This window comes from Mchenga conophoros, linkage group LG20, assembly GCF_057382185.1.
Source record: "Mchenga conophoros isolate Kocher_MC1m ecotype Shallow Benthic linkage group LG20, M_conophoros_male_GT1.1, whole genome shotgun sequence".
NCBI classification, from domain to species: Eukaryota; Metazoa; Chordata; class Actinopteri; order Cichliformes; family Cichlidae; genus Mchenga; species Mchenga conophoros.
In genome coordinates, this window is record NC_140545.1 from 37,175,436 (window position 1) to 37,199,199 (window position 23,764).

Sequence of the window (23,764 nt, forward strand, 5' to 3'; positions counted from 1 at the left end):
CAGGGTAGGAGTCAGGGGAAGGGTAGCAGTCGAGGTCAGGGTAGGAGTCGGGGGCAGGGTAGCAGTCGGGGGAAGGGTAGGAGTCGGGGCAGGCTAGGAGTCGAGGTCAGGGTAGGAGTCGGGGGAAGGGCAGGAGTCTGGGGCAGGGTAGGAGTCGAGGGCAGGATAGCAGTCGGGGGCAGGGCAGGAGTCGGGGGGCAGGGTAGCAGTCGAGATAAGGGTAGGAGTCGGGGGGAGGGCAGGAGTAGGGGGCAGGGTAGGAGTCTGGGGCAGGGTAGGGGTCAGGGTAGGATTTGGGGGGAGGGTAGCAGTCGGGGTCAGGGTAGGAGTAGGGGCAGGGTAGGAGATGGTGTCAGGGCCAGAGTCGGGGGCAGGAGTTGGTGCCAGGGCAGGAGTCGGGGGAAGGGTAGGAGTTGGGGTTAGGATTGAGATTATTTAGACCTCACACTGTTGAAGTGTTGAAACAGCATTCACAGATGCTCAGGTAAGGCTGTTTATGTCCCACTTCAAGTGTGAGCTGCAGTTTTGAGTCTTTAACCTCAGATCAAACAGGTATGTATTTCACTTTGTATCTGCCAGTAAAAGTCCATCTGAAAGGCAGCGTTGTCTGAACGCTGAATCTCAGTTGTGATTTTTTTCCATCGGGAGCCAAACAAAGTCATTTTGTCAAAGCTGCTGGTGAGTCTGTTACACACATGTTGTCCTTTGGTTTCCAACTCCTGATTTTCATCACAAAGGCTCACGAGTCTGGTGGACACATTTTAATCTAAACCACAGTCAACAATCCTAAACCAAAATGATTTTTAGCGCCTAAACACTGAACAAAATGAACAAATGGCATCTCCGAACACAAAAGGTCATTAAACCTCGACGCGTTTCTCCACCACAGATCCCAAACAACACCTTATCTAACTGTGAGATGCATCTGGCAACACGGTGCAGTGTAAACCCCCAACCCCCCCGCACACAAGCACCATGTAGAAAGTCAAAGGAAACGTGTCCTTCCATGGGTGTCTTAGGTTTGTTGAGTCTCAGCTGAGAAATGTCACTCAAATAAGAAATGACATTCACCTGACCCCCATATTTAACAGAATCTCGTCTTGCTCTTTTACTTCTACAAGCTGCAGATTTCACATCAGTCCAGTCACACTTCTGGCCCAGTAAAATGCTGGCAGCAACATATTACATTATGTGGCCTCCATTTACCAAAACCATCACAGCAAAAATGTCCTAGTTCTCCAGACTGAAAGCATTTCAAACTTTAGGAATGATCTGCTCCTTCTCTGCATGTCTTCGTGGTCCAGAGTTTCCGATGTTCTATTTATTTATTGTAAAAGCATCAGAGTTTCTGATTTGGCATCGGCAGCTCCTGTTTAACTCCTCCTGATTTTCATACATTCACTTCACCTCCTGCCTTCTCGTCACAGAGTCATCTCTCCAGGGACGCCACAGATCCAGTTTCTTTTCACAAGGCTGTTGTTTTGGAGCTCGAATGAATATTCATCAGCTCTCTTGAAGCTGGATGAGAGTTTTTCCAGAGGCATTTTAGTATTTTATGTGTCCGTCTTATCGCATAAAGTTTCAAAACACGAGTCTGGGCATCGGACATCTCTGCTACTCTTCACTCTAAACTTGTCCCCACATCCCCTCTTTCCATCCCTAAATCCTTTTCCTTTCAAACTCATCCTCCTTGTCGCCCTCCCCCCCGCCCCAGGCCAGTCTCCTCATTGGGGGGCGGGAGGGCTCGTGCCGCTAGAGAGCTGTAATCTGAGTCAATTCTGTGTTGGAGTTCCCAGTTCCATGGGTCTCTCCCCTCTGTGGGGGGTCCACCCCCACCAAGGGGAGCTCCACGCCTAGTCATGCTGGATTCGGCATCCCTCCCCCTAGCCCCCCGCCGTCTCCGGCTTTGCAGCTGTAGGCAGCCGCCACCTCCCTGGCGATGCTCCTCATTCTGCCAGACTGCTGGGGGTCGAGGCGGAATGGAGACGGGTGGCAGAACTCTCGGAAGCAGCGCTTGAAGTTTTCATCGAGGAAGGCATATAGCACGGGATTCAAGCTGCTGTTGACGTAGCCTAGTGCGATGCAGAAGTGCATGAGGACCACTGTGAATAGGCTACTCAGGTTGAAGCCCAGAAACTGAGCCAGGACCATGATTTGGATCGGGGTCCAACACACCACAAATGCCGCCACCACGACCAGAACCATCCTGGTGATGCGCCGCAGGTTTCGGTCCTTTTCCTTGGAGCCAGACAGGATGCGGACGCTGCGCAGGCGTTTGACCATCAGGCTGTAGCAGATGCTGATGATGGCCACAGGAATGAGGAAGGAGAAGACGAAGACACAGGTACCAAAGACGGGATCCCAGTGGCTCTTTGGCTCGGGCAGAGCCACTATGCACTCCGAACCTATAAGTTCAAAAGAGAAATAAAGAAGAAGTATTAAATACGGGAGAAAAAGGGGGAGGGCAGGGGGAGATGTAGGTTGGTCGGTGTATGTGTTGTTGGCATGAATGTCAAGGACAGCGGCTGATGTTCTATTAAAGGTGGAATATGTTAGTGTGACGAGTTACACTTTCAAACAGAGAAGTACGCGGCAGGGTTTGTTTTGAATAACGTGATTTTATGAGTTCACAGTGAGAGATCTGCTCTTGCTCTTGACGAAGGCGGTCGCACTTTTCTCCTCCTCCTCCTCTCCCTTAGCTTCCCTGCTTAGCCTCTTATGTCCTTGTCTAGTCTCGTGTTTTTTGTATTACTTTCCCTGGAACATTCTCTCACAGTCTGTACTCTAAAACCTAAAAGAGAATTATGGAATGGATCAACTGGTCCCTAAATGCAATTGACACCCCTTTCTCAATGAGAAGTCTGGGCTTGAGTGAGCCTGAGTGCTGAAGATATCTACCTATTCGGAACCATGATAACAGGGTTCTGGCTGATCGGAGCTGGCTTGGCCCTGACTTATCGAAGAATTAAGGAAGCGGAACCGGCTGTTCAAACCCCCACAAGGCTGCCCGCTGGGATTGAAATGATGGGACGAGGCGTGAGTTTCTCAAAATGGGCTCATTGAGTGCAGCACGGAGAAGATCTTGGAGAACGGACGGCTGCCGTGAATACTCAGAACAAGACCTCTGAGTGAAAAACTGGATTACATCTGGGGCTAGCTCGAACAACAACTGTGAGCGCAAATTCGATCACATCTTGGGGGAGTGTACTGTGGTCGTGAGTTCTCAGAACCTGCTCTTAGAGCAAAAAGGACGACAACATCACGGAACGTAAGTTTGGATAATATCATAGAAAGCTCACGGCTCTCCAACGGCAGATTGAGCGACCAGTGTTGGACTGTAGAACTGCTTTGAAATTCATATGAGTTGTTCGCACTAAAGTACAGGGAGTGCAGAATTATTAGGCAAGTTGTATTTTTGAGGAATAATTTTATTATTGAATAACAACCATGTTCTCAATGAACCCAAAAAACTCATTAATATCAAAGCTGAATGTCTTTGGAAGTAGTTTTTAGTTTGTTTTTAGTTTTAGCTATTTTAGGGGGATATCTGTGTGTGAAGGTGACTATTACTGTGCATAATTATTAGGCAACTTAGGCAACAACAAAAAACAAATATATACCCATTTCAATTATTTTTTTTACCAGTGAAACCAATATAACATCTCCACATTCACAAATATACATTTCTGACATTCAAAAACAAAACAAAAACAAATCAGCGACCAATATAGCCACCTTTCTTTGCAAGGACACTCAAAAGCCTGCCATCCATGGATTCTGTCAGTGTTTTGATCTGTTCACCATCAACATTGCGTGCAGCAGCAACCACAGCCTCCCAGACACTGTTCAGAGAGGTGTACTGTTTTCCCTCCTTGTAAATCTCACATTTGATGATGGACCACAGGTTCTCAATGGGGTTCAGATCAGGTGAACAAGGAGGCCATGTCATTAGTTTTTCTTCTTTTATACCCTTTCTTGCCAGCCACGCTGTGGAGTACTTGGACGCGTGTGATGGAGCATTGTCCTGCATGAAAATCATGTTTTTCTTGAAGGATGCAGACTTCTTCCTGTACCACTGCTTGAAGAAGGTGTCTTCCAGAAACTGGCAGTAGGACTGGGAGTTGAGCTTGACTCCATCCTCAACCCGAAAAGGCCCCACAAGCTCATCTTTGATGATACCAGCCCAAACCAGTACTCCACCTCCACCTTGCTGGCGTCTGAGTCGGACTGGAGCTCTCTGCCCTTTACCAATCCAGCCACGGGCCCATCCATCTGGCCCATCAAGACTCACTCTCATTTCATCAGTCCATGAAACCTTAGAAAAACCAGTCTTGAGATATTTCTTGGCCCAGTCTTGACGTTTCAGCTTGTGTGTCTTGTTCAGTGGTGGTCGTCTTTCAGCCTTTCTTACCTTGGCCATGTCTCTGAGTATTGCACACCTTGTGCTTTTGGGCACTCCAGTGATGTTGCAGCTCTGAAATATGGCCAAACTGGTGGCAAGTGGCATCTTGGCAGCTGCACGCTTGACTTTTCTCAGTTCATGGGCAGTTATTTTGCGCCTTGGTTTTTCCACACGCTTCTTGCGACCCTGTTGACTATTTTGAATGAAACACTTGATTGTTCGATGATCACGCTTCAGAAGCTTTGCAATTTTGAGACTGCTGCATCCCTCTGCAAGATATCTCACTATTTTTGACTTTTCTGAGCCTGTCAAGTCCTTCTTTTGACCCATTTTGCCAAAGGAAGGGACGTTGCCTAATAATTATGCACACCTGATATAGGGTGTTGATGTCATTAGACCACACCCCTTCTCATTACAGCGATGCACATCACCTAATATGCTTAATTGGTAGTAGGCTTTCCAGCCTATACAGCTTGGAGTAAGACAACATGCATGAAGAGGATGATGTGGACAAAATACTCATTTGCCTAATAATTCTGCACTCCCTGTAAAAACCACCATCACTTCATGCGGATACCCTCTCGGCGCCAGCTGTGGTCTCAAGGCTGGAGCCGAACAACAACACCCTGATAACGACTGTGTTTAGTCTGTCCCTTCCCATTCATGCAAGGCCACCTGGGTTGGCTGGAAGACTGTTTACTTAGCCTAGCAGGGTGAAGGAGACTGTCTCAGCTGAACTCTGGACACACACACACATACATATTCTGATATGCACACACTCATCCCCCCTCCCTTTCCAAACGCCTTCGACGTTTATTCCCCTCCGATGCTGACGGTGGATCAAGGAGACCAGCGCACGCACGCCTGGATGTGCTGTCTAAATCGGCTGTCTCTCACCCTTTACCCCCCTGCTGCTTGTCATGTGTTTCTTTGGTGTATTTAGAGTTTTTTCATGTGCAGAGGTGTTTTTTCTGTTCTCAAACTGATCTCCCTGTTGGAGCTCAGTCTGGGGGGAGTTATTTTTTTCTCCTTATCTTTCCTCATGTGGTGCATCTTCCATTGTTATACCTCTCTGACCTGTCTTCCCCATGTGATGTTTGTGTAATGTATGTATGGTCAGAAGGGTAAGTCGGCGCTGGCAAACGTCGGCAGCCTTAACCCAATTTCCTTCGGGGTCAACCTTCAGGATCAATAAAGTTTTATTGAATTGAATTGACGTCGAGTGTACGGCAGCGCTTTGTCCTCATGAGTTCCTGGTGGAGAATCGTGTGTGTTAGACTGCTTTTGATTAGATGTATGCTCCAGTTTTAGTTCAAGGATCCACAGTCCTGCACTCAGAGAGGAGTAAACCTCCAGCTACTCATTTGCAATGCAGCCGGCAGGATGGAAGAGAACCTACAGGGAACAACGTCCCTGATATCTGCATATTAATGTGCTTATTAAAAATGCTAATTAGTATGCTAATAACAGAAACAGGCACATAAAAGCGAAAAGAAAAATGGGAGGTGCAAAGGATAAAAGGTATGAATGTATGAATGAGCAGTGACAGGAGAGTCAGCTGGTTTAATCAGTTTAATCATAATACAGTCTGCAGCTGGAGAAGGCAGACAGGAAGATAAATGTGTCTGAGCCCATGGAGAGATAAGAAAGTAATGACTGCAGAGTTATGCCACAACCCAACGGAGGAGACACCAGAAGGAAAAAGAACAAAAGTTCACCGCAAACACCTGGAAATCCAAAACCAACACACTTCCAAATCAAACACAGGCATGTCAGTGGGACATCACAGCGAGAAACAGCCACGGTTCACAACTGCACCTTAAAACAGCTCCGACCTTCTTCAGCAGGTCAGATACCTGATTGCAGCGCACCCTCATCAGTTCACCTTCATCACCTGCATTCACTAAATAACTGAAAACTGCACCTTAAAGACTCAACTTAGACCTGAGCTCACATACTAGTCTTTTAAGTCCAGCACTGAGAACGATGACCACAGCTCATCCTTCATTTGGAGGAAGAGCCCAAACTCACAAAGATCGGAAAAAATTCCTTCCAGAAACGCAACGTTTCATACCGGAATCGAGTCATGTGACCCCAGTTACCAATCAACCTCGATTAACTGACCTGTCCATTAAATAAAGGTCCACCTTCATCCTCCACCCTCCCTCCTCCACACATGTGCAAACCATCTCAGCCTCTCTGAGCTGTTCCTCTGATGGACTCGTCCTACTCGCACCCTGTGAAGGTCTTTACTGAGATTAAGATGCTCAGACCAACGGTCATGTTCATCTAGAACTTTGACAGTGTTTAGTGTTAAAGTGCTGGGAGGAGTCAGGGGCAGCGCCTGACTCTGTTCCTGCTCAGACGAGCTCCGAGCCTGCCATCGATTCGCCAAAGACGCCACAAACGGGCCTAAAAATGATTGATTACCTGTTGGCAGGTAAGTTTGCTGACATTAGCTGGATTTGATGTTTTATTAATATGCTTGAAGAATGCAGATTACAGGCAGATCTTTTTATTCCTGAGGCCTGAGTGCAGGAGCACGAGCCACGGCCGAGCTCTGCACCAATCAGACGGGTCCTGATCCAACAAGTGTGTTTGTAATGAATTAAGAGCATTTTACAGTCCGCGGAGACTTCACACTAATTACAGCCTACTTTTAACTACAGGGTCAGCACTTTGTTTCTAATTTCTAACCATTTTCACACTGCACAGTTAGCACAAACACTTCCTGTCACCATTAATTCAGCCTTCCCTGAGAAAATGTCGTATGAAAAAGTCACAGCAAACTCTGCAAAGCCATGACAGCGATTCAGCCAGCGAGAGCAATAACCACACACACTTCCAAATATGTCCCACTGCAGCCTCCTGCTTAACCGTCTACATGATGTTAAAGCTGTTAACACAGAGTTTTCTCACCCTAAACAAAAACCAGACTGAACTGATTGTTTTTGGAGGCCACGCCCCTTTGGATGAGCTAACTCAGAGCCTCGGTCCTCTCGCTTGTCATCATTCTCAGACTGTTAGAAACCTCAGAGTGTCTTTAGTCGGATCTTTAAATGAGAGAACCAAGCTGTGAAAAACAGTTTTCATCAGTTCGGTGAAATTGCCAAAGCGATGTCTCATCTTCCTCCTAAAGACCTGGACAAACGTATCGATCACCACTAGACTGGACTACTGCAGTTCTCTCTGTTTGGGTCTCCAACACTCGTCTCTCCGTCGCCTGCAGTTAGTCCAAAATGTTGCTGCACGTCTTTTAACAGGTGTTAGAAGACAAACTTACACCAGCTCCCTGTCCATTATCGTGTTGGTTTTAAGATTTTTAAAGTGTTAAATGGTGGCAACCTCCTCCACATATTTAACCTGAAAACAGCACTGAGATCATCCAACAGATGCTCTTAGTACAGCCGAGGTTAAAGCGTAGAGGAGATTGGGCCTGGACTCTGGAGTAACTTGATATTCGTACTTCAGAGTCTGTGTTTTACGTTTAGTTTGACTACTATCAGGTTTTTTATCAAAGTATCTGCTTCTTCATTTCTAAACCCGACGTGAATGTGTCTCAGTAAAAATGAAGCGCTGCAGTGAGCAGAGGAGAGCACTGATCACTTACACAGGTGTGTGAGTTCTGCACACAGGAAAAGGTTTAAACGACGGAGGGTCAAAGTTCATTCACACTGGAAGACCATAAATTAATGACCACGTCCTCACGCACGAGGACAGTGCAGCCTTAGAGACCCACGACTGGGGCACTACACAGGGATGATTTTCCATCATGCCCACATCTGTGAGTCTCCCAGATGTGTGTGTCAGTTACTAAGACAACGTGCCAACAGTAGTGCAGAACAAGCCGAGTGTGCTCAGAGGTCATGTGACGGTGGACAGATCTACTTTTCAGTCTGTGATTGGTGGAAATCAGAGACACCGCTGCAGTGTGTCGCAGTTCTGGAAAAGGTCAGCCTGCACTCACTCAGTAACGGCTCTTTGTTACTAAGTGACGGATCTTTGGACACGTCTCACATTTTTACAGTAAATGTGACGTAGTGGGTTGACCCCGCCCACCCCAGTTTGGACCTCAAGAGACGGAGACAGAAGATTGACTCTGAGGTGCTTTAGAGTAGAGAGGGTCTGCGTCTGCTCGAGCGTTCACCCATCAGTGCATCACACAACAGTCTCAGCAGTTTGTCCCACCCTACAATCTCCTTCACGTGACCTCTTCTGTTTCTGTCTGCAGCGCCTCACGTCTGATCCTGATTCTTTCACTATTTCTGTCAATTTTAATTTAAGAGATATATTGATATCGTCGTGACAACCGCTGATTGTCTCTCGCTCAGAGTGAAAAAGCCTTCCTCATCGCTTTCTCCTTTCTTTGTTACACAGTACGGGACGTGTAGCTTTGCTGTGATTGGCTCTTGATGTGCTGCCACCTGAACACGCGAGGGCAGTTAAATTCCCACCTGTGCAGCTCGGTCCAAACCTCCGCGTGTCGATGTTTGACAGGTGGAAGCTTGATCACTGTTCAGTCTTTGGTCCAAACCTGCCACGTGTTAGGACTCAGATAATTCCACGTCATCCCAGTTTTTCTCCTTTAGTGCCGTAAAAAAGCAAAAGTCAGGTTAAACTATCAAAGTGGAAAGCTGTGATCTTCATAGAGAGCAGCATCGATGTCAGGTCTGAAGATCCAGATGTTGCGATCTGTTTGTCTCTCTACTCTGTACCAGATACAGATCTGCAGGTAGCACGTCCTCAGTAAACCCTCTCCACTGGTCACGTTGGGTCTGCAACATCATCACACGGTCACTTCTATTTATGCTCGCTGTTAAGGTGCTGCAGTATTCTCCTGAACCACAGGTGTCGCCATTCAGTCACAACCGCAGCCAATACTTGCTCAAGTTTTCTCGTCTTTCATCGGGACCGCGGTCCTCCTCAGGAGATGAACAAATGTGCCGTGATGTTTCGTATCATCCATGTCATAGAAACTTGTTGGTTGGTTTCCGGAAAACAACGCCACGCAGAAGCACCTCTGCCAAAATCCTATCTGATGGCCACCAGATGGCGATAAGTCTTCCTGTAGAAGTGTATGTGAAACAGAACCTCCGTAATCAGTGCTGATGACTTCACGCTCAGTCATCATGGATTGGCGGTATGAAACTGCATGCTGATTGGCTAACACCGTGTTGCTCTTTTCGTATCTGAACCAAGATGGTGGCAGCAGTAAAACATCACAAACCAGCGGGGCATGTCACTGAAGCTCCACCCACCTTTCTGTGCTTGTGGATGCTGCGATAACTCCACCCTCTGAAGAGTCTGCAGCACCTGTCGCCGTGTTGTTTTGGACAGATCGGTCTGACAGCAGGGAGCTGCTGATTCTGGCCTCCATCCTGCCGCCCTGTCCTTGTGCAAGGCTTTTGACCCCAATTACTGTGAGCAGCGAGCTGTGACGGTGCCTGCAGCCGTCAGCTTTGAGGCTGCTCGACCCTTTGTTTGTTTGGAGGAGACAGAAGAGGAAGAGGAGCACAGCGAAGCTCCAAGAGCAGGTCAACGAGGTGGAATTACACAGGAAGAAGGAGAGCAGATGGAGAAGGAGGATGGGAACGAAGATGTGAGACAGGAGGAGTTTGAAATTAAATGCAGCAGGGGATAAAGACAAAGATCTAAACTGGAAGTAAAACTAAACAGATGAGAATAAAGAAGAATAAACTCACGAGAGATGAAAGAGAGACGGGAAGGAGAAATGTGTAGTGATTGAAGCCGACAGGTGAGGAAGAGGATGAAAAGAGGACGAAAACAAATCAGAGCAAAGCTGAACAGAGGAGGAGAAACAGGCAATGAAGAGGAGAAGGAGGCAGCAGAGGAGGCGGTGCACATGTAGCTTAGACTAATAAAAGCGATGATGGGATTAGGCCGTCGCTGCAGGCCGATCAATAAGGAGCTGCCGCACTCCGGATCTCTCTGCTGCAGCACATCGCTCCATTCAGCAGCTAATAAGTGTGCTGCGTGCGGCCACGTGTCCCAACGATTAGTTCAGCGCAGAAATAAATGTCAGAAAAGTTCCAGCATCGATTCGAATCAGCGAGTCACGGCGAACAAAGAGAGCGGCGTGCACAGAAACTGTTTTAAGGATGGATTTTATGAGGCTGAACGCCTTTCATCAGCTCACCCTGCAAACACGCCAAAACCAACTGCAGAAAAATCCATTTTTGGGGGGGAGGGGCAACCTCACTCTCACCTGTAACCACGAGCTTTGGGCAGCGATCTGGGAGCAGAAATCCTGAATGGGGACAGCACCTCCTCAGACAGCACACTGTGTCTGAGGAGGATGTGCGGAGGTGCTTCAGGAAGGTGAACGCACGCAAAGCTACTGGTCCGGACGGGATTCCCGGCCGCGTCCTCAAGTCATGCGCGGCTCAGCTGGCTGGAGTGTTCACGCACATCTTCAACCTTTCCCTCTCTCTGTCTGTAGTCCCAGCCTGCTTCAAAATGGCCACCATCGTCCCTGTACCCAAATCCTCCACCATCTCCTCATTGAACGACTGGCGACCTGTAGCCCTGACCCCCATCGTGAGCAAATGCTTCGAGAAGCTGGTCAGGGACTTCATCTGCTCTGCACTACCCGACTCACTGGTCACCCCAGCCATAAACTGTTCAGACTACTTCCATCAGGAAGGAGGTTCTGCAGCATCCGGTCCCGTACCAGCAGACTGAGAGACAGCTTCTTCCACCAGGCCATCAGACTGCTGAACACGTCATAGACACCTCAGCCTCACTACTGGAACTTCAACATTATGCACTCCATACTGTACAGTAATGCCACTGTTTTGCACATGTCTCAACTCTGTATATTTTTATATATTTTATTTATTGTTTACTCTATTTAATCTGTAAAATATGTGTACACACACACACACACACACACACACACACACACACACACACACACACACACAGGTAGAAAAATATTTAGTATACACATCCAGAAATGCATATACTATTATATATTGTACATATATTTATTCGTTTCAGATGTAGCCATTCTTGTATTTTGCTTGTTTACGTTCTTGTATTTTGCACAACTCTGTTGCTTGTGAAGCTCGCACACAAGAATTTCACTCACATGTGCTGTACCAATGTACCTGCACATGTGATGTGACAATAAAAGTGATTTGATTTGATTTGATTTGATGTTATCGACATGGAACACAAACAGGAAGTGAAAGACACACAGGTGAGTACAGGTGAGCCGAAAGAGTCTGTGTGAGTCTGTGTTGGTCTGTGTGAGTCTGTGTTGGACTCTGTGAGTCTGTGTGAGTCTGTGTTGGTCTCTGTTGGTCTCTGTTGGTCTGTGTGAGTCTGTGTTGGTCTGTGTGAGTCTCTGTTGGTCTGTGTGAGTATGTGTGAGTCTATGTGAGTCTGTGTTGGTCTGTGCTGGTCTGTGTGAGTCTGTGTTGGTCTGTGTGAGTCTGTGTTGGACTCTGTGAGTCTGTGTGAGTCTGTGTTGATCTCTGTTGGTCTCTGTTGGTCTGTGTGAGTCTGTGTTGGTCTGTGTGGGTCTCTGTTGGTCTGTGTGAGTATGTGTGAGTCTATGTGAGTCAGTGTTGGTCTCTGTTGGTCTGTGTGAGTCTGTGTGAGTCGTGTTGGTCTGTGTTGGTCTGTGTTGGTCTGTGTGAGTCTGTGTTGGTCTGTGTGAGTCTGTGTTTGTCTGTGTGAGTCTGTGTTGGTCTCTGTGAGTCTGTGTCAGTATGTGTTGGTCTGTGTGAGTCTGTGTTGGTCTGTGTTGGTCTGTGTGAGTCTGTGTTGGTCTGTGTTGGTCTGTGTGAGTCTGTGTGAGTATGTGTTGGTCTGTGTGAGTCTGTGTGAGTCTGTGTGAGTCTGTGTTGGTCTCTGTTGATCTGTGTGAGTATGTGTTGGTCTGTGTGAGTCTGTGTTGGTCTGTGTGAGTCAGTGTTGATCTGTGTGAGTCTGTGTTGGTCTGTGTGAGTCTGTGTTGGTCTGTGTGAGTCTGTGTGAGTCTGGGTTGGTCTGAGTGAGTCTGTGATGGTCTGTGTTGCTCTCTGTTGGTCTGTGTGAGTCTGTGTTGGTCTGTGTTGGTCTGTGTGAGTCTGTGTTGGTCTGTGTGAGTCTGTGTGAGTCTGTGTTGGTCTGTGTTGGTCTCTGTGAGTCTGTGTGAGTCTGTGTTTGTCTGTGTTGGTCTGTGTTGGTCTGTGTTGGTCTCTGTGTTGGTCTGTGTGAGTCTGTGTGAGTCAGTGTTGGTCTGTGTTGGTCTGTGTGAGTCTGTGTTGGTCTGTGTGAATCTGTGTTGATCTGTGTTGGTCTGTATGAGTCTGTGTTGGTCTGTGTGAGTCTGTGTTGGTCTGTGTTGGTCTGTGTGAGTCTGTGTTGCTCTGTGCTGGTCTGTGTGAGTCTGTGTTGGTCTGTGTGAGTCTCTGTGAATCTGTGTGAGTCTGTGTTGGTCTGTTTTGGTCTGTGTGAATCTGTGTGAGTCTGTGTTGGTCTGTGTGAGTCTGTGTTGGTCTGTGTTGGTCTGTGTGAGTCTGTGTGAGTCTGTGTTGGTATGTGCTGGTCTGTGTGAGTCTGTGTTGGTCTGTTTTGGTCTGTGTGAATCTGTGTGAGTCTGTGTTGGTCTGTGTCAGTCTGTGTTGGTCTGTGTTGGTCTGTGTGAGTCTGTGTTGGTCTGTGCTGGTCTGTGTGAGTCTGTGTGAGTCTGTGTTGGTCTGTGTGAGTCTGTGTGAGTCTGTGTTGGTCTGTGCTGGTCTGTGTGAGTCTGTGTTGGTCTGTGTGAGTCTCTGTGAATCTGTGTGAGTCTGTGTTGGTCTGTTTTGGTCTGTGTGAATCTGTGTGAGTCTGTGTTGGTCTGTGTGAGTCTGTGTTGGTCTGTGTTGGTCTGTGTGAGTCTGTGTGAGTCTGTGTTGGTATGTGCTGGTCTGTGTGAGTCTGTGTTGGTCTGTTTTGGTCTGTGTGAATCTGTGTGAGTCTGTGTTGGTCTGTGTCAGTCTTTGTTGGTCTGTGTTGGTCTGTGTGAGTCTGTGTTGGTCTGTGCTGGTCTGTGTGAGTCTGTGTGAGTCTGTGTTGGTCTGTGTTGGTCTGTGTGAGTCTCTGTGAATCTGTGTGAGTCTGTGTTTGTCTGTGTTTTAGTCTGTGTGAATCTGTGTGAGTCTGTGTTGGTCTGTGTTGGTCTGTGTGAGTCTGTTGGTCTGTGCTGGTCTGTGTGAGTCTGTGTGAGTCTGTGTTGGTCTGTGTGAGTCTGTGTGAGTCTGTGTTGGTCTGTGTGAGTCTGTGTTGGTCTGTTTTGGTCTGTGTGAATCTGTGTGAGTCTGTGTTGGTCTGTTTTTGTCTGTGTGAATCTGTGTGAGTCTGTGTTGGTCTGTTCTGGTCTGTGTGAATCTGTGCGAGTCTGTGTTGGTCAGTGTTGGTCTGTGTTGGTCTGTGTGAGTCTCTGTGAATCTGTGTGAGTCTGTGTTGGTCTGTTTTGGTCTGTGTGAATCTGTGTGAGTCTGTGTTGGTCTGTGTGAGTCTGTGTTGGTCTGTGTTGGTCTGTGTGAGTCTGTGTTGGTCTGTGCTGGTCTGTGTGAGTCTGTGTTGGTCTGTGTTGGTCTGTGTGAGTCTCTGTGAATCTGTGTGAGTCTGTGTTTGTCTGTGTTTTAGTCTGTGTGAATCTGTGTGAGTCTGTGTTGGTCTGTGTTGGTCTGTGTGAGTCTGTGTTGGTCTGTGCTGGTCTGTGTGAGTCTGTGTGAGTCTGTGTTGGTCTGTGTGAGTCTGTGTGAGTCTGTGTTGGTCTGTGTGAGTCTGTGTTGGTCTGTTTTGGTCTGTGTGAATCTGTGTGAGTCTGTGTTGGTCTGTTTTTGTCTGTGTGAGTCTGTGTGAGTCTGTGTTGGTCTGTTCTGGTCTGTGTGAATCTGTGTGAGTCTGTGTTGGTCAGTGTTGGTCTGTGTTGGTCTGTGTGAGTCTGTGTTGGTCTGTGTTGGTCTGTGTGAGTAGGGTTGGACTGTGTTGGTATGTGTGAGTCTGTGTTGGTCTGTGTAAGTCTGTGTTGGTCTGTGCTGGTCTGTGTGAGTCTGTGTGAGTCTGTGTTGGTCTGTGTGAGTCTCTGTGAATCTGTGTGAGTCTGTGTTGGTCTGTGTTGGTCTGTGTGAGTAGGGTTGGTCTGTGTTGGTCTGTGTTGGTCTGTGTGAGTCTGTGTTGGTCTGTGTAAGTCTGTGTTGGTCTGTGCTGGTCTGTGTGAGTCTGTGTGAGTCTGTGTTGGTCTGTGTTGGTCTGTGTGAGTCTGTGTGAGTCTGTGTTGGTCTGTGTGAGTCTGTGTGAGTCTGTGTTGGTCTGTGTTGGTCTGTGTGAGTCTCTGTGAATCTGTGTGAGTCTGTGTTGGTCTGTGCTGGTCTGTGTGAGTCTCTGTGAATCTGTGTGAGTCTGTGTTGGTCTGTGTTGGTCTGTGTGAGTCTGTGTTGGTCTGTGCTGGTCTGTGTGAGTCTGTGTGAGTCTGTGTTGGTCTGTGTTGGTCTGTGTGAGTAGGGTTGGTCTGTGTTGGTCTGTGTTGGTCTGTGTGAGTCTGTGTTGGTCTGTGTAAGTCTGTGTTGGTCTGTGCTGGTCTGTGTGAGTCTGTGTGAGTCTGTGTTGGTCTGTGTTGGTCTGTGTGAGTCTGTGTGAGTCTGTGTTGGTCTGTGTTGGTCTGTGCTGGTCTGTGTGAGTCTGTGTGAGTCTGTGTTGGTCTGTGTTGGTCTGTGTGAGTCTCTGTGAATCTGTGTGAGTCTGTGTTGGTCTGTGCTGGTCTGTGTGAGTCTCTGTGAATCTGTGTGAGTCTGTGTTGGTCTGTGTTGGTCTGTGTGAGTCTGTGTTGGTCTGTGCTGGTCTGTGTGAGTCTGTGTGAGTCTGTGTTGGTCTGTGTTGGTCTGTGTGAGTCTCTGTGAATCTGTGTGAGTCTGTGTTGGTCTGTGTTGGTCTGTGTGAGTCTGTGTTGGTCTGTGCTGGTCTGTGTGAGTCTCTGTGAATCTGTGTGAGTCTGTGTTGGTCTGTGTTGGTCTGCGTTCAGGGTTGGTGTGTAGATGCCTTTAGATGGAGAAAAGCTTCTTTTTGTGCGTGCGACTGAACTGAGCAGCATTCTCTGGATATTTTGACCTTTTTAGGAGACAAACGTTTATGTTTGAGCTTCAGCTCCACTCTTCCCTCTCACACAGGCCTGCAGGGTTGTTCATTTATATGAGTTCATAAATATCAACGCGTGTGACTTACATCACCAGATATGAGTGCCTGAGTGGGCTCAGAGTGCAGAGAAGGAGCAGGTGGAGGCATTTAGCAGAAACCGCCGGGTCTATACGGAGAGGAATGAAGAGCAGCGTCTGAGAGCAGATGTGGCAAACACGTAAACTTTCCAACCATTTCATACCTTTGAAAATCTGGAGCAGAAACAAGGCTTCATGTCCTGGTTTGTGATTCAAAGCCAGGACCTGCTGACAAGAACAGAAAGGATGACGACGATGTTTTAACTGTGCTACAGGCTGCTTCAGCGGCGGCCCGTTGGCGCTCTGCTGTAAATGGGTAAATGGAGTCTGTGCACCAATAAGAGCAGAGCTCTGTCCTCTAGCACGTGCTCAGTGGCTCTTGTTGCACTTTTTCAGCTCATTTGCAGAATCTGTTCACACCCCAGTCACCTTTCTCACTCACTATGTGTTAACAGACCTCTCTGCATTGAATCATATCTGTTATTAATCTCTGTCTCTCTTCCACAGCATGTCTTTATCCGGTCTTCATTCTCTCACCACAACTGGTCACAGCAGATGGCCCCGCCCTGAACCGGAGGTTTCTTCCTGTTAAAAGGGAGTTTTTCCTTCCCACTGTCGCCAAAGTGCTTGCTCATAGGGGGTCATATGACTGTTGGGTTTTTCTCTGTATCTATGAAGCACCTTGAGGTGACTGCTGTTGTGATTTGGTGCTATATAAATAAAATTGAATTGAATCGCTCACGCTCAGCCAGAGCCTCTGATCAGAATTCCTGCCATCAGACTGGGATTTCCTTTAAAGCTTTCCAACGAGCTGTTTTAGAGTTCACACAATAAACATAAATAAAGTAAATGCTCATTCAACGCTTTCTGCATTTGTTTGGATGTTTGCAAGACTCAGAGGTAACTCATCAGCCCAGTAACCAATCAACCTGCGGTTTGAATTCATGTCATTTTAATATAAACCGTCGCCTGTTTCTAAGACTGTCTCACAAGTTTTTATGATGAAACAAATCAACAGGAATCATTAGCCCGACACATCAACCCTCCAGAACTTCCAGAACTTCTCTTCTTGCACACATGAATGAGCTAATATGTCATGAACTGTGTGTGGAGCAGGCAGGATTGGACCCAAATGTCAGGCAGGACTTGACACAAACACACAACTTTATTGTTGGAACGTCAAAGAAAAACAAAATTAACCTAAACTAACCCAAATGGAGACAGAAACCTAAACAGCAGTGACGTTTGTGGGTTACTGAAGTTGGGCTAGCTGGTATATAATGATGTGCTACGTGGTAGCTAGCTACACAGCTATGTTAGCATAGCATATACACAGTGAAGCTGGAGTATGAACGCTAACTTTTTTCCACTTGATAAAAGTTAACGTGAAGGTTCCTGATGGTTAAACAAATGCAATCGCATAGCAGGATGCTGTAAACGGACCAAACTTCAGTCAGGAGAACAACTGAGATAATCCATCCACAATACAAGGTTAGTCATTAACAGTGTTGGGCAAGTTACTTTGAAAAAGTAATTAATTATAGTTACTATTTACTAGAGGGCCCGGTGGCGCCAGTGTCCGGCAGCCTCGCCTCTGTCAGTGCGCCCCAGGGTGGCTGTGGCTACAATGTAGCTGCCATCACCAGTGTGTGAATGTGTGGATGACTGAATGTGTAAAGCGCTTTGGGGTCCTTAGGGACGAGTAAAGTGCTTTACAAATACAGGCCATTTATTCCCATTAGTGGTCATTAATATACTGCAACAACACGGGAACAGAGCAGCTGTGAGAGAATTCAACATTATTGAATCAGTGTTACGGAAGTGGAGGAAGCGCAGTTTTTGGCTTTCCCCATATTCCAAAACGTGCTTCGTCTCTTCACTGTTACTGTCGCGCAACATAATTTGCAGATGATGTTGTTTAACCCTAACCCCTAATGCGTTTGACCAAGACAAACAAACCATCAATATGCGCTATCGTGGTAGAGCGGTACAGTCAAAATCTCTACTGTTGGCCAATTTCATACCGTTTCTATTGCCCACCCCTACTTAGACATAAACCATAATACAAAATGACATCAAAACAGTGGGTCAACTGACCCAGGACATGACAAAATATGAGACTAGATTCAAAATAATTGTGTTCATGTCCAGAAAAACAAATAAATTCAGTTTCATGAACATTTTAAAACCTTTGCTGAAGGCTCCCTACAGAGAGCATGTCAGATGTCACCAAACGAGCCGTGTTAGTGATTAAAGTCTGTCTGAGCCTCACCAGTGCCCAACATTTGCAATTTGTTGCTTGTGTTTTTGGGAGGGGATCAGAGCTCTTCTGACAGATCCTGCCGATATGTTGGAGTGCTGTTGTGTGCTCCAGGTCTTTACGCCAGACGATAAATAATGATGAGAATTTCCATCGAAGCTTAAGCAGCCAGTCAAAACGCCAAACGCTGAAGGACAAAGTGAGGTAAACGCCGCTGAAACACATTATTAATGACGAGCAGCAGAGAGCAGGTTAAAGAGCACAGACATGCTCAGCATCAACAAAGAGGCTTCAGAGTACGTCCTGGGAACGAGCGCAGTGGGTTTCATAATTACGGATGTTTGTGCACAGACTTCAGAGAGAGACACAGCCAAGCAAAAACAGCTGAGAAAAGTGAAACAAAGTTTGTTTTACCAGCCCAGTCGGGCCTTCACACCAGGTCAGCACTCATCAACACTCCAGTCATGAGGAAACGGCAAGCCTGATAACATCCCGCTTTGCTCGGCCATTCGCTGTCTGAAGACTCACCTCAGCAGTCCTGAGACGTCTCACGCAGAGAGACGAATTTGAGTTGACTCTAACGCGCCTGCAGTTGATCTGCAGCCATGCCTCAGCTTTTAATAAAATGGCCTGCATTTGTATAGCGCTTTACACTACATCCAGTCATCCACCCATTCACACACTGGTGATGGCAGCTACACTGTAGCCACAGTCACCCTGGGGCGCACTGACAGAGGCGAGGCTGCCGGACACTGGTGCCACCGGGCCCTCTGACCACCACCAGTAGGCAAACGTGGGGTTACTTTCTTGCCCAAGGATATTTGGCATGCAGCCAGCAGGCAGCCTGGGATCGAACCACCGACCTTCTGATTGGTGGCTGACCGGCTCTGCCACCTGAGCTACAGCCAAAATGAAAAGCTTGTCAGGGCTGAGCTCAGCACAGTTGATGGGAACAGAACCTGATCCGGCCTGACTGAAGCAAAGCCGTGCACGTGGCTTCCCGCAGTGCTGCGACGAAGCAGGTTTATGGTCTCGCTCCCAGCCCGTCACAGGTGGATGCTCTATTGACGATGGCGAGCCGCGCTGACCCAGACAGACCTAAAGCAGCACGCGGCCGCATGTTCCTGATGGAGTGAGTTCTAATGCTAAACACAGCGTTCAACTCCCTTCTTGGAAAGTTTAACACGTCTGCAGACAGGCTGCACTGATCTGCACACCTTATTGCTCAGAGTCTAACAAGTTCCTCCTCTGGGAGTGATCGCTGATTAGTCTGTGCTGATTGGTTGAGGGTAAACTCTTCAGAGATGCTGCTGAATCTTCTTGCAGCCCGGTGAGCATCAAAAACTTGCTCCTGCTCGATGTGTACATAGCAGGGCCGTGCACCAGCTTCCTTCTTCTTATCCAAAGCGAAGTTGTACTGGCAACAGGGTAGGCTGGGCTCCTCCCGTGCAGTATTTTCCACTATCCAGGTTTTTACAGCCAGACAAGACAGAGATGAGGTCTCTCCAGTGAGTTCTGGGTCTGCTTAGAAAACTTCTAAGAGGAGGCGTCCAAGAGGCCTTCCTGAGCACCCGCCTCCCTTTGAAGGGGCGCAGTAATGGCTCTGGCACCTGTATCCTCAGTCTGCTGGTGTCCTGCCAGAGCTCGCGGTGACGTTAGGACCACAGTCTGCCTGAAAAGCTACTCCTGTCTTCAATGTTACCTATTATACTATTACAGTGATCATCTGAGGATGAAATTATTATATAACCTGGTGAATTTTAAGAGTTTAGGTATAAAAACTTAGTGGAATCCCTGTGACTGTGAAAAGCAACCACAAAGCTCCGTGGGCCTCCCGGCTGACAAACCTGTGATTAATGAGTTTACCCCAAGATGCAGGGCTGTGGTGCAGAGCTGCTGCTGCAGTGCATTCATGAATAAAACACGATGCAGCGTCTTTCGTGATCTGCACCGGTACGGCGACACTGACCTGCACGTGTGCAGGCTCCTTTTAAATGAAAGCCTCGTGTCACTTTAGTTTAGTTCTGCATTATTTGCTTTATTATTCAGTCAAAGTGGTGATAAAGACATGCTGACATTGGTTAACAGCATTAGTCAGACAGCGCGCAGTGACAGCAGTAAGGAGCAGATACTGATCACACCCTCTCTGCAGGCAGCAGTGTGTAAAGCTGCACGTTACTGTATTTAATTAGGGTTTCATCTTTATGGAAGTATCTGAAGGTGCAGTCTGTGCAGGGACGCTCTGTGTTGAAGGTTCAGATCAGTGCACGGCCACGTCTCGCTGCGAAGTACAGCCTTCTAATTCAGTCTCTGCCTCACTTCAGGTTCTTCTTTGTTCCACCCACTAACGTGTCCTCAGGAGAGATAAGAGACTGAGGATCTTTACGCTCCAAGGAGGCGGGACATGCTTAGGGTAATAGCTAACCCGATCGTGCCTCAAGAGTTGGCAGTTTGTCTTGTAATCAGAAGGTTGCCGGTTCGAGCCCCAGTCTCGGTCGTTGTGTCCTTGGGCAAGACACTTCACCCGTTGCCTACTGGTGGTGGTCAGAGGGCCCGGTGGCGCCAGTGTCCGGCAGCCTCGCCTCTGTCAGTGCGCCCCAGGGTGGCTGTGGCTACAAGGTAGCTGCCATTACCAGTGTGTGAATGTGTGGATGACTGGATGTGTAAAGCGCTTTGGGGTCCTTAGGGATGAGTAAAGCGCTATACAGATACATTATAACAGCAGTCTGCATGTTCTAGCGTTAAAGTCTGTCTATCTGCTGTAAGCAGGAAACAGACATCACAGAGTCAGAGCTTCTCACTGGAACAGAGAGGAGTGAGGGCGCTGTGCTACAGCGTTAACAGCCATGTTTCACTCGTAGTTGTCATTAGGATTAAATTCCCCTACAGCCCGAAGCTGTGATTAAATTCAATGTCCTACGGTGCAGGCAGATGAAGTGCTCGTGGGAACAGGTCGCTGCAGCTGATGATGATAATGGTTTTATGTAGACGTGGAGCTGTGCAGGACGTACACGTCAGATCTGCAGCCTGTGGTCCTCGGTGACACTGAGATGTGTGTGTGTGCGCGTGCGTGCGCGTGTGCGTGCGTGCGTGTGTGTGTGTGCGCGTGGCGTACTGTTCTCGTGCTCTTCCACATTTCCCAGGAACGTCGCTGGAACTCCGAAGGCGGACGCCAGCACCCACACACAGATGTTCACCACCTCAACACATGAAGACATGAACAGTTTAATGTTTTTAAGACTTCCACATCATCATTTTTACACAAATTAAGAGTCATACACGGAAATTAAAATTTGAAAACAAATTTGTCAGATGGATCAATAAACTCTCCATTTCGAGAAAACTGGAATTTTATATTTCAGCCTTTAAGGGGTTTACAGCCAATCAGGGCTTTATATTTTAAGGTCCTGATACGTCTATAAAAAGGTACGTCTATAAAAAGAGTCAAAATAACGTAGAAAACCTCTGAAAAGTTCTTTAAACCTGCATTCTACACAATGACCAGCAGGAGCCAACTCCTCTGGCTGAAGACAGCTTATTGTCAGAAAGGTCAGGGAAGCTGCTCACTGGTTCATAACGTTTCACTAATTTAGACTAAACAAACACAAAGTTTCCCTCTGATAGGAGCGAGACGGTGATGCCACAGCGGCGGCTTTTTATGACAGCAGGATAAAACGTACCTTGGCCTTGTGAGGAGTCCTCATGTCCAGCGCTTTGACAGGGTGGCACACAGCCACGTACCTGTCCATGCTCATCACCGTCAGCGTGAAGGTGCTGGTGAACATGTTGTAGTAGTCGATGGACACCATCACTTTGCACAGAGTGTTCCCGAATGGCCAGAAGCCCAGATACAAATCAGTGCCCTGGAAACATCCAGAAAGCAGAGTCTGAGCGTGAATCACACAACTTATCCTGCTCAGGGTCACAGAGCCGGAGCTCCTAGAGGAACAGGTGGTTAACCTACAGAGTTTGCACGCGTGCAGATGATGTCGTACCTGGAAAGGTAGCGTAGCCAGAAAGAGCGAGTCGGCCAGTGCCAGGTTAAAGATGTAGATGTTGGTGGCTGTTTTCATCTTGGTGTACCTGAGCGAGAAGAATCAGTTCAGTCAGACACACAAACACACACCTCAGTGAAGCACCTGACAACAGCAGATAACCACCGGCCCCGCTGACCACTCTCAGTTCATCACTGTCACCAACCAATCAAAATCAAGAAGGGGAGGGACTTGTGGCAAATTTGTAAAAACATTTTTTTTAGTTTGTTTGATTTTTATTGTGGCAGATGAGGAGGAGCACTCGTTCCAGCTGTTCAGCAACCAGACTGCAGGAGGCACGCGTAGCCCTGTGACCTCCCACGGAGGCCGCGTGAACGCGAGCTTCAGTTTCAATGCGACATTTTCAAACTTGAACCGTCACGTGACGCACTTTAGTCACGTATGTGATTTTAGAGACAGCAGGAGGCGCTGTCAACACAGCCACGCCTAGAAGACAGGTTTGTAACCTAGCAACCCGCCTGAGCCTGTAAACAGCGCCCGCCGTAAGCCTGAGCCGAGCCTAAATCTAAAACCAGGTCTAAGGCGGCAGAAGAAGCAGTCGGGTGAGGAGCAAGATCTGCTTTTTTAACCTTAATTTAGGAACCACGGGGAGGATGGCAGACATCTGGGGTGTAGAAGGAAACACGAACAGAAGCACGCAGCGGAGAGTCATGTGACCTGCGTCTTATCCGAGCGCATCGGCTGCTGCAACTTTGAACCAAGTGTAGAAAACGCAGTGCAGTCAAACCTCCTCCCTGCCCCCAGCCGGTTTCACCCTCGCTCTCTCTCCTCAGCACATCCCCTTCTTTCTTCCACTCTTCCTCTCGTCTCCTCCTCTGCCTCCTTTCCTCTTCAGTCCTCTTATTGTTTCTCCAGCTTCGGTTTTATGTTCCTCGCTTCCTTTACATCCCAACATCTGTGTCTTTCACTCTTTTATGCTTTCGTGCCTCTCGTTGCCTCCCTCTGATGTATCCCTGCTGTACTCAGCCCTCTGACTCCGTCTCCACCTGCAGCTCACAGGAAGCCGCCTTTATTAAGTTAAAATCAGGTCTTAAAGGTCAAAACTGAGAGATGAAGATTCATAGAGAGCGGCTGAGAGAGGCAAAGGAGCGGCGACGTTCAGCCGTCACAATATTAATCCAGGGAAATCTTAATTTCTATTTATGTGCTTCTGAATTATTTCACCCTAAAAAAATGAATTTACTGCTCCACTTAAACACCGGCAGCCTCCGCAGCCAGAGAGGTGGAGGAAGCAGCTGCAGGTGCGTCAGGCAGGAGGTCAAACTTCCTGTTTTTGACTCTCACCATGGTCACGTTCGGTCTGCTATTATCATTATCATTTATTTTCTCCTCCACCTTTCCACTCTTGCTGCTCTTCACTGCTCCACCTCCCAGCTCCAATCAGCTGCTTTCATCTCTCGCCCGGTTCTTTCCTTCCTTCGGTCCTTCCTTTCTGTCTTTCCTTGCTGCCTCCTTCCCTGTGCATGCTGGAGTCTTGCCGGGAGCTCGGGAGTCTTCACACAGAATATTTTATGGTGTTCAGCTGAGCTCTCCGCCCATTTTCACATCGGGACCACATCTCCCCTCCTCTCCACCTCCACCTCCTCTCTCTTCTGTTGCTCTGTTGCTGTAGTTAAAAAACCCTGAAATGCTGATTATGAGTTCAGTGCTTGTGGGCACAAAGGAAGAGGAGAGTGACCGGTGAGGCCGGAGCTCAGAGAAGCGTCGGGCAGTCGTGTCTTCTCACAAACACACACGAACCTTTTTACAGCATTTGCACCGAGTTTCATCAGCTCTGCTGCTTTGATGATTTACCGCAGGATTGTGTGCTTCACTGCAAAAGCACGCCGACAGTAAGAAA

At 47.8% G+C, this 23,764-nt stretch overlaps 1 protein-coding gene across 2 annotated transcripts in view; it reads right to left on the bottom strand.

Annotated features, from left to right (window-relative positions):
* Positions 1 to 307: 307 nt before the first annotated feature.
* The window catches only part of oprl1 (opiate receptor-like 1), an 80,559-nt gene continuing 57,102 nt past the window's right edge, over positions 308 to 23,764 (bottom strand). For both annotated transcript variants that reach the window (XM_085259286.1, XM_085259285.1), the window contains 4 exons: positions 21,865 to 21,952; positions 21,550 to 21,732; positions 20,985 to 21,069; positions 308 to 2,405 (listed from right to left, as the gene is read on the bottom strand). In XM_085259286.1, the coding sequence (XP_085115412.1) occupies positions 1,858 to 2,405; positions 20,985 to 21,069; positions 21,550 to 21,732; positions 21,865 to 21,952 (904 nt within the window). In that variant the 3' untranslated portion in view covers positions 308 to 1,857. The remainder of the gene's footprint in view (positions 2,406 to 20,984; positions 21,070 to 21,549; positions 21,733 to 21,864; positions 21,953 to 23,764) is intronic.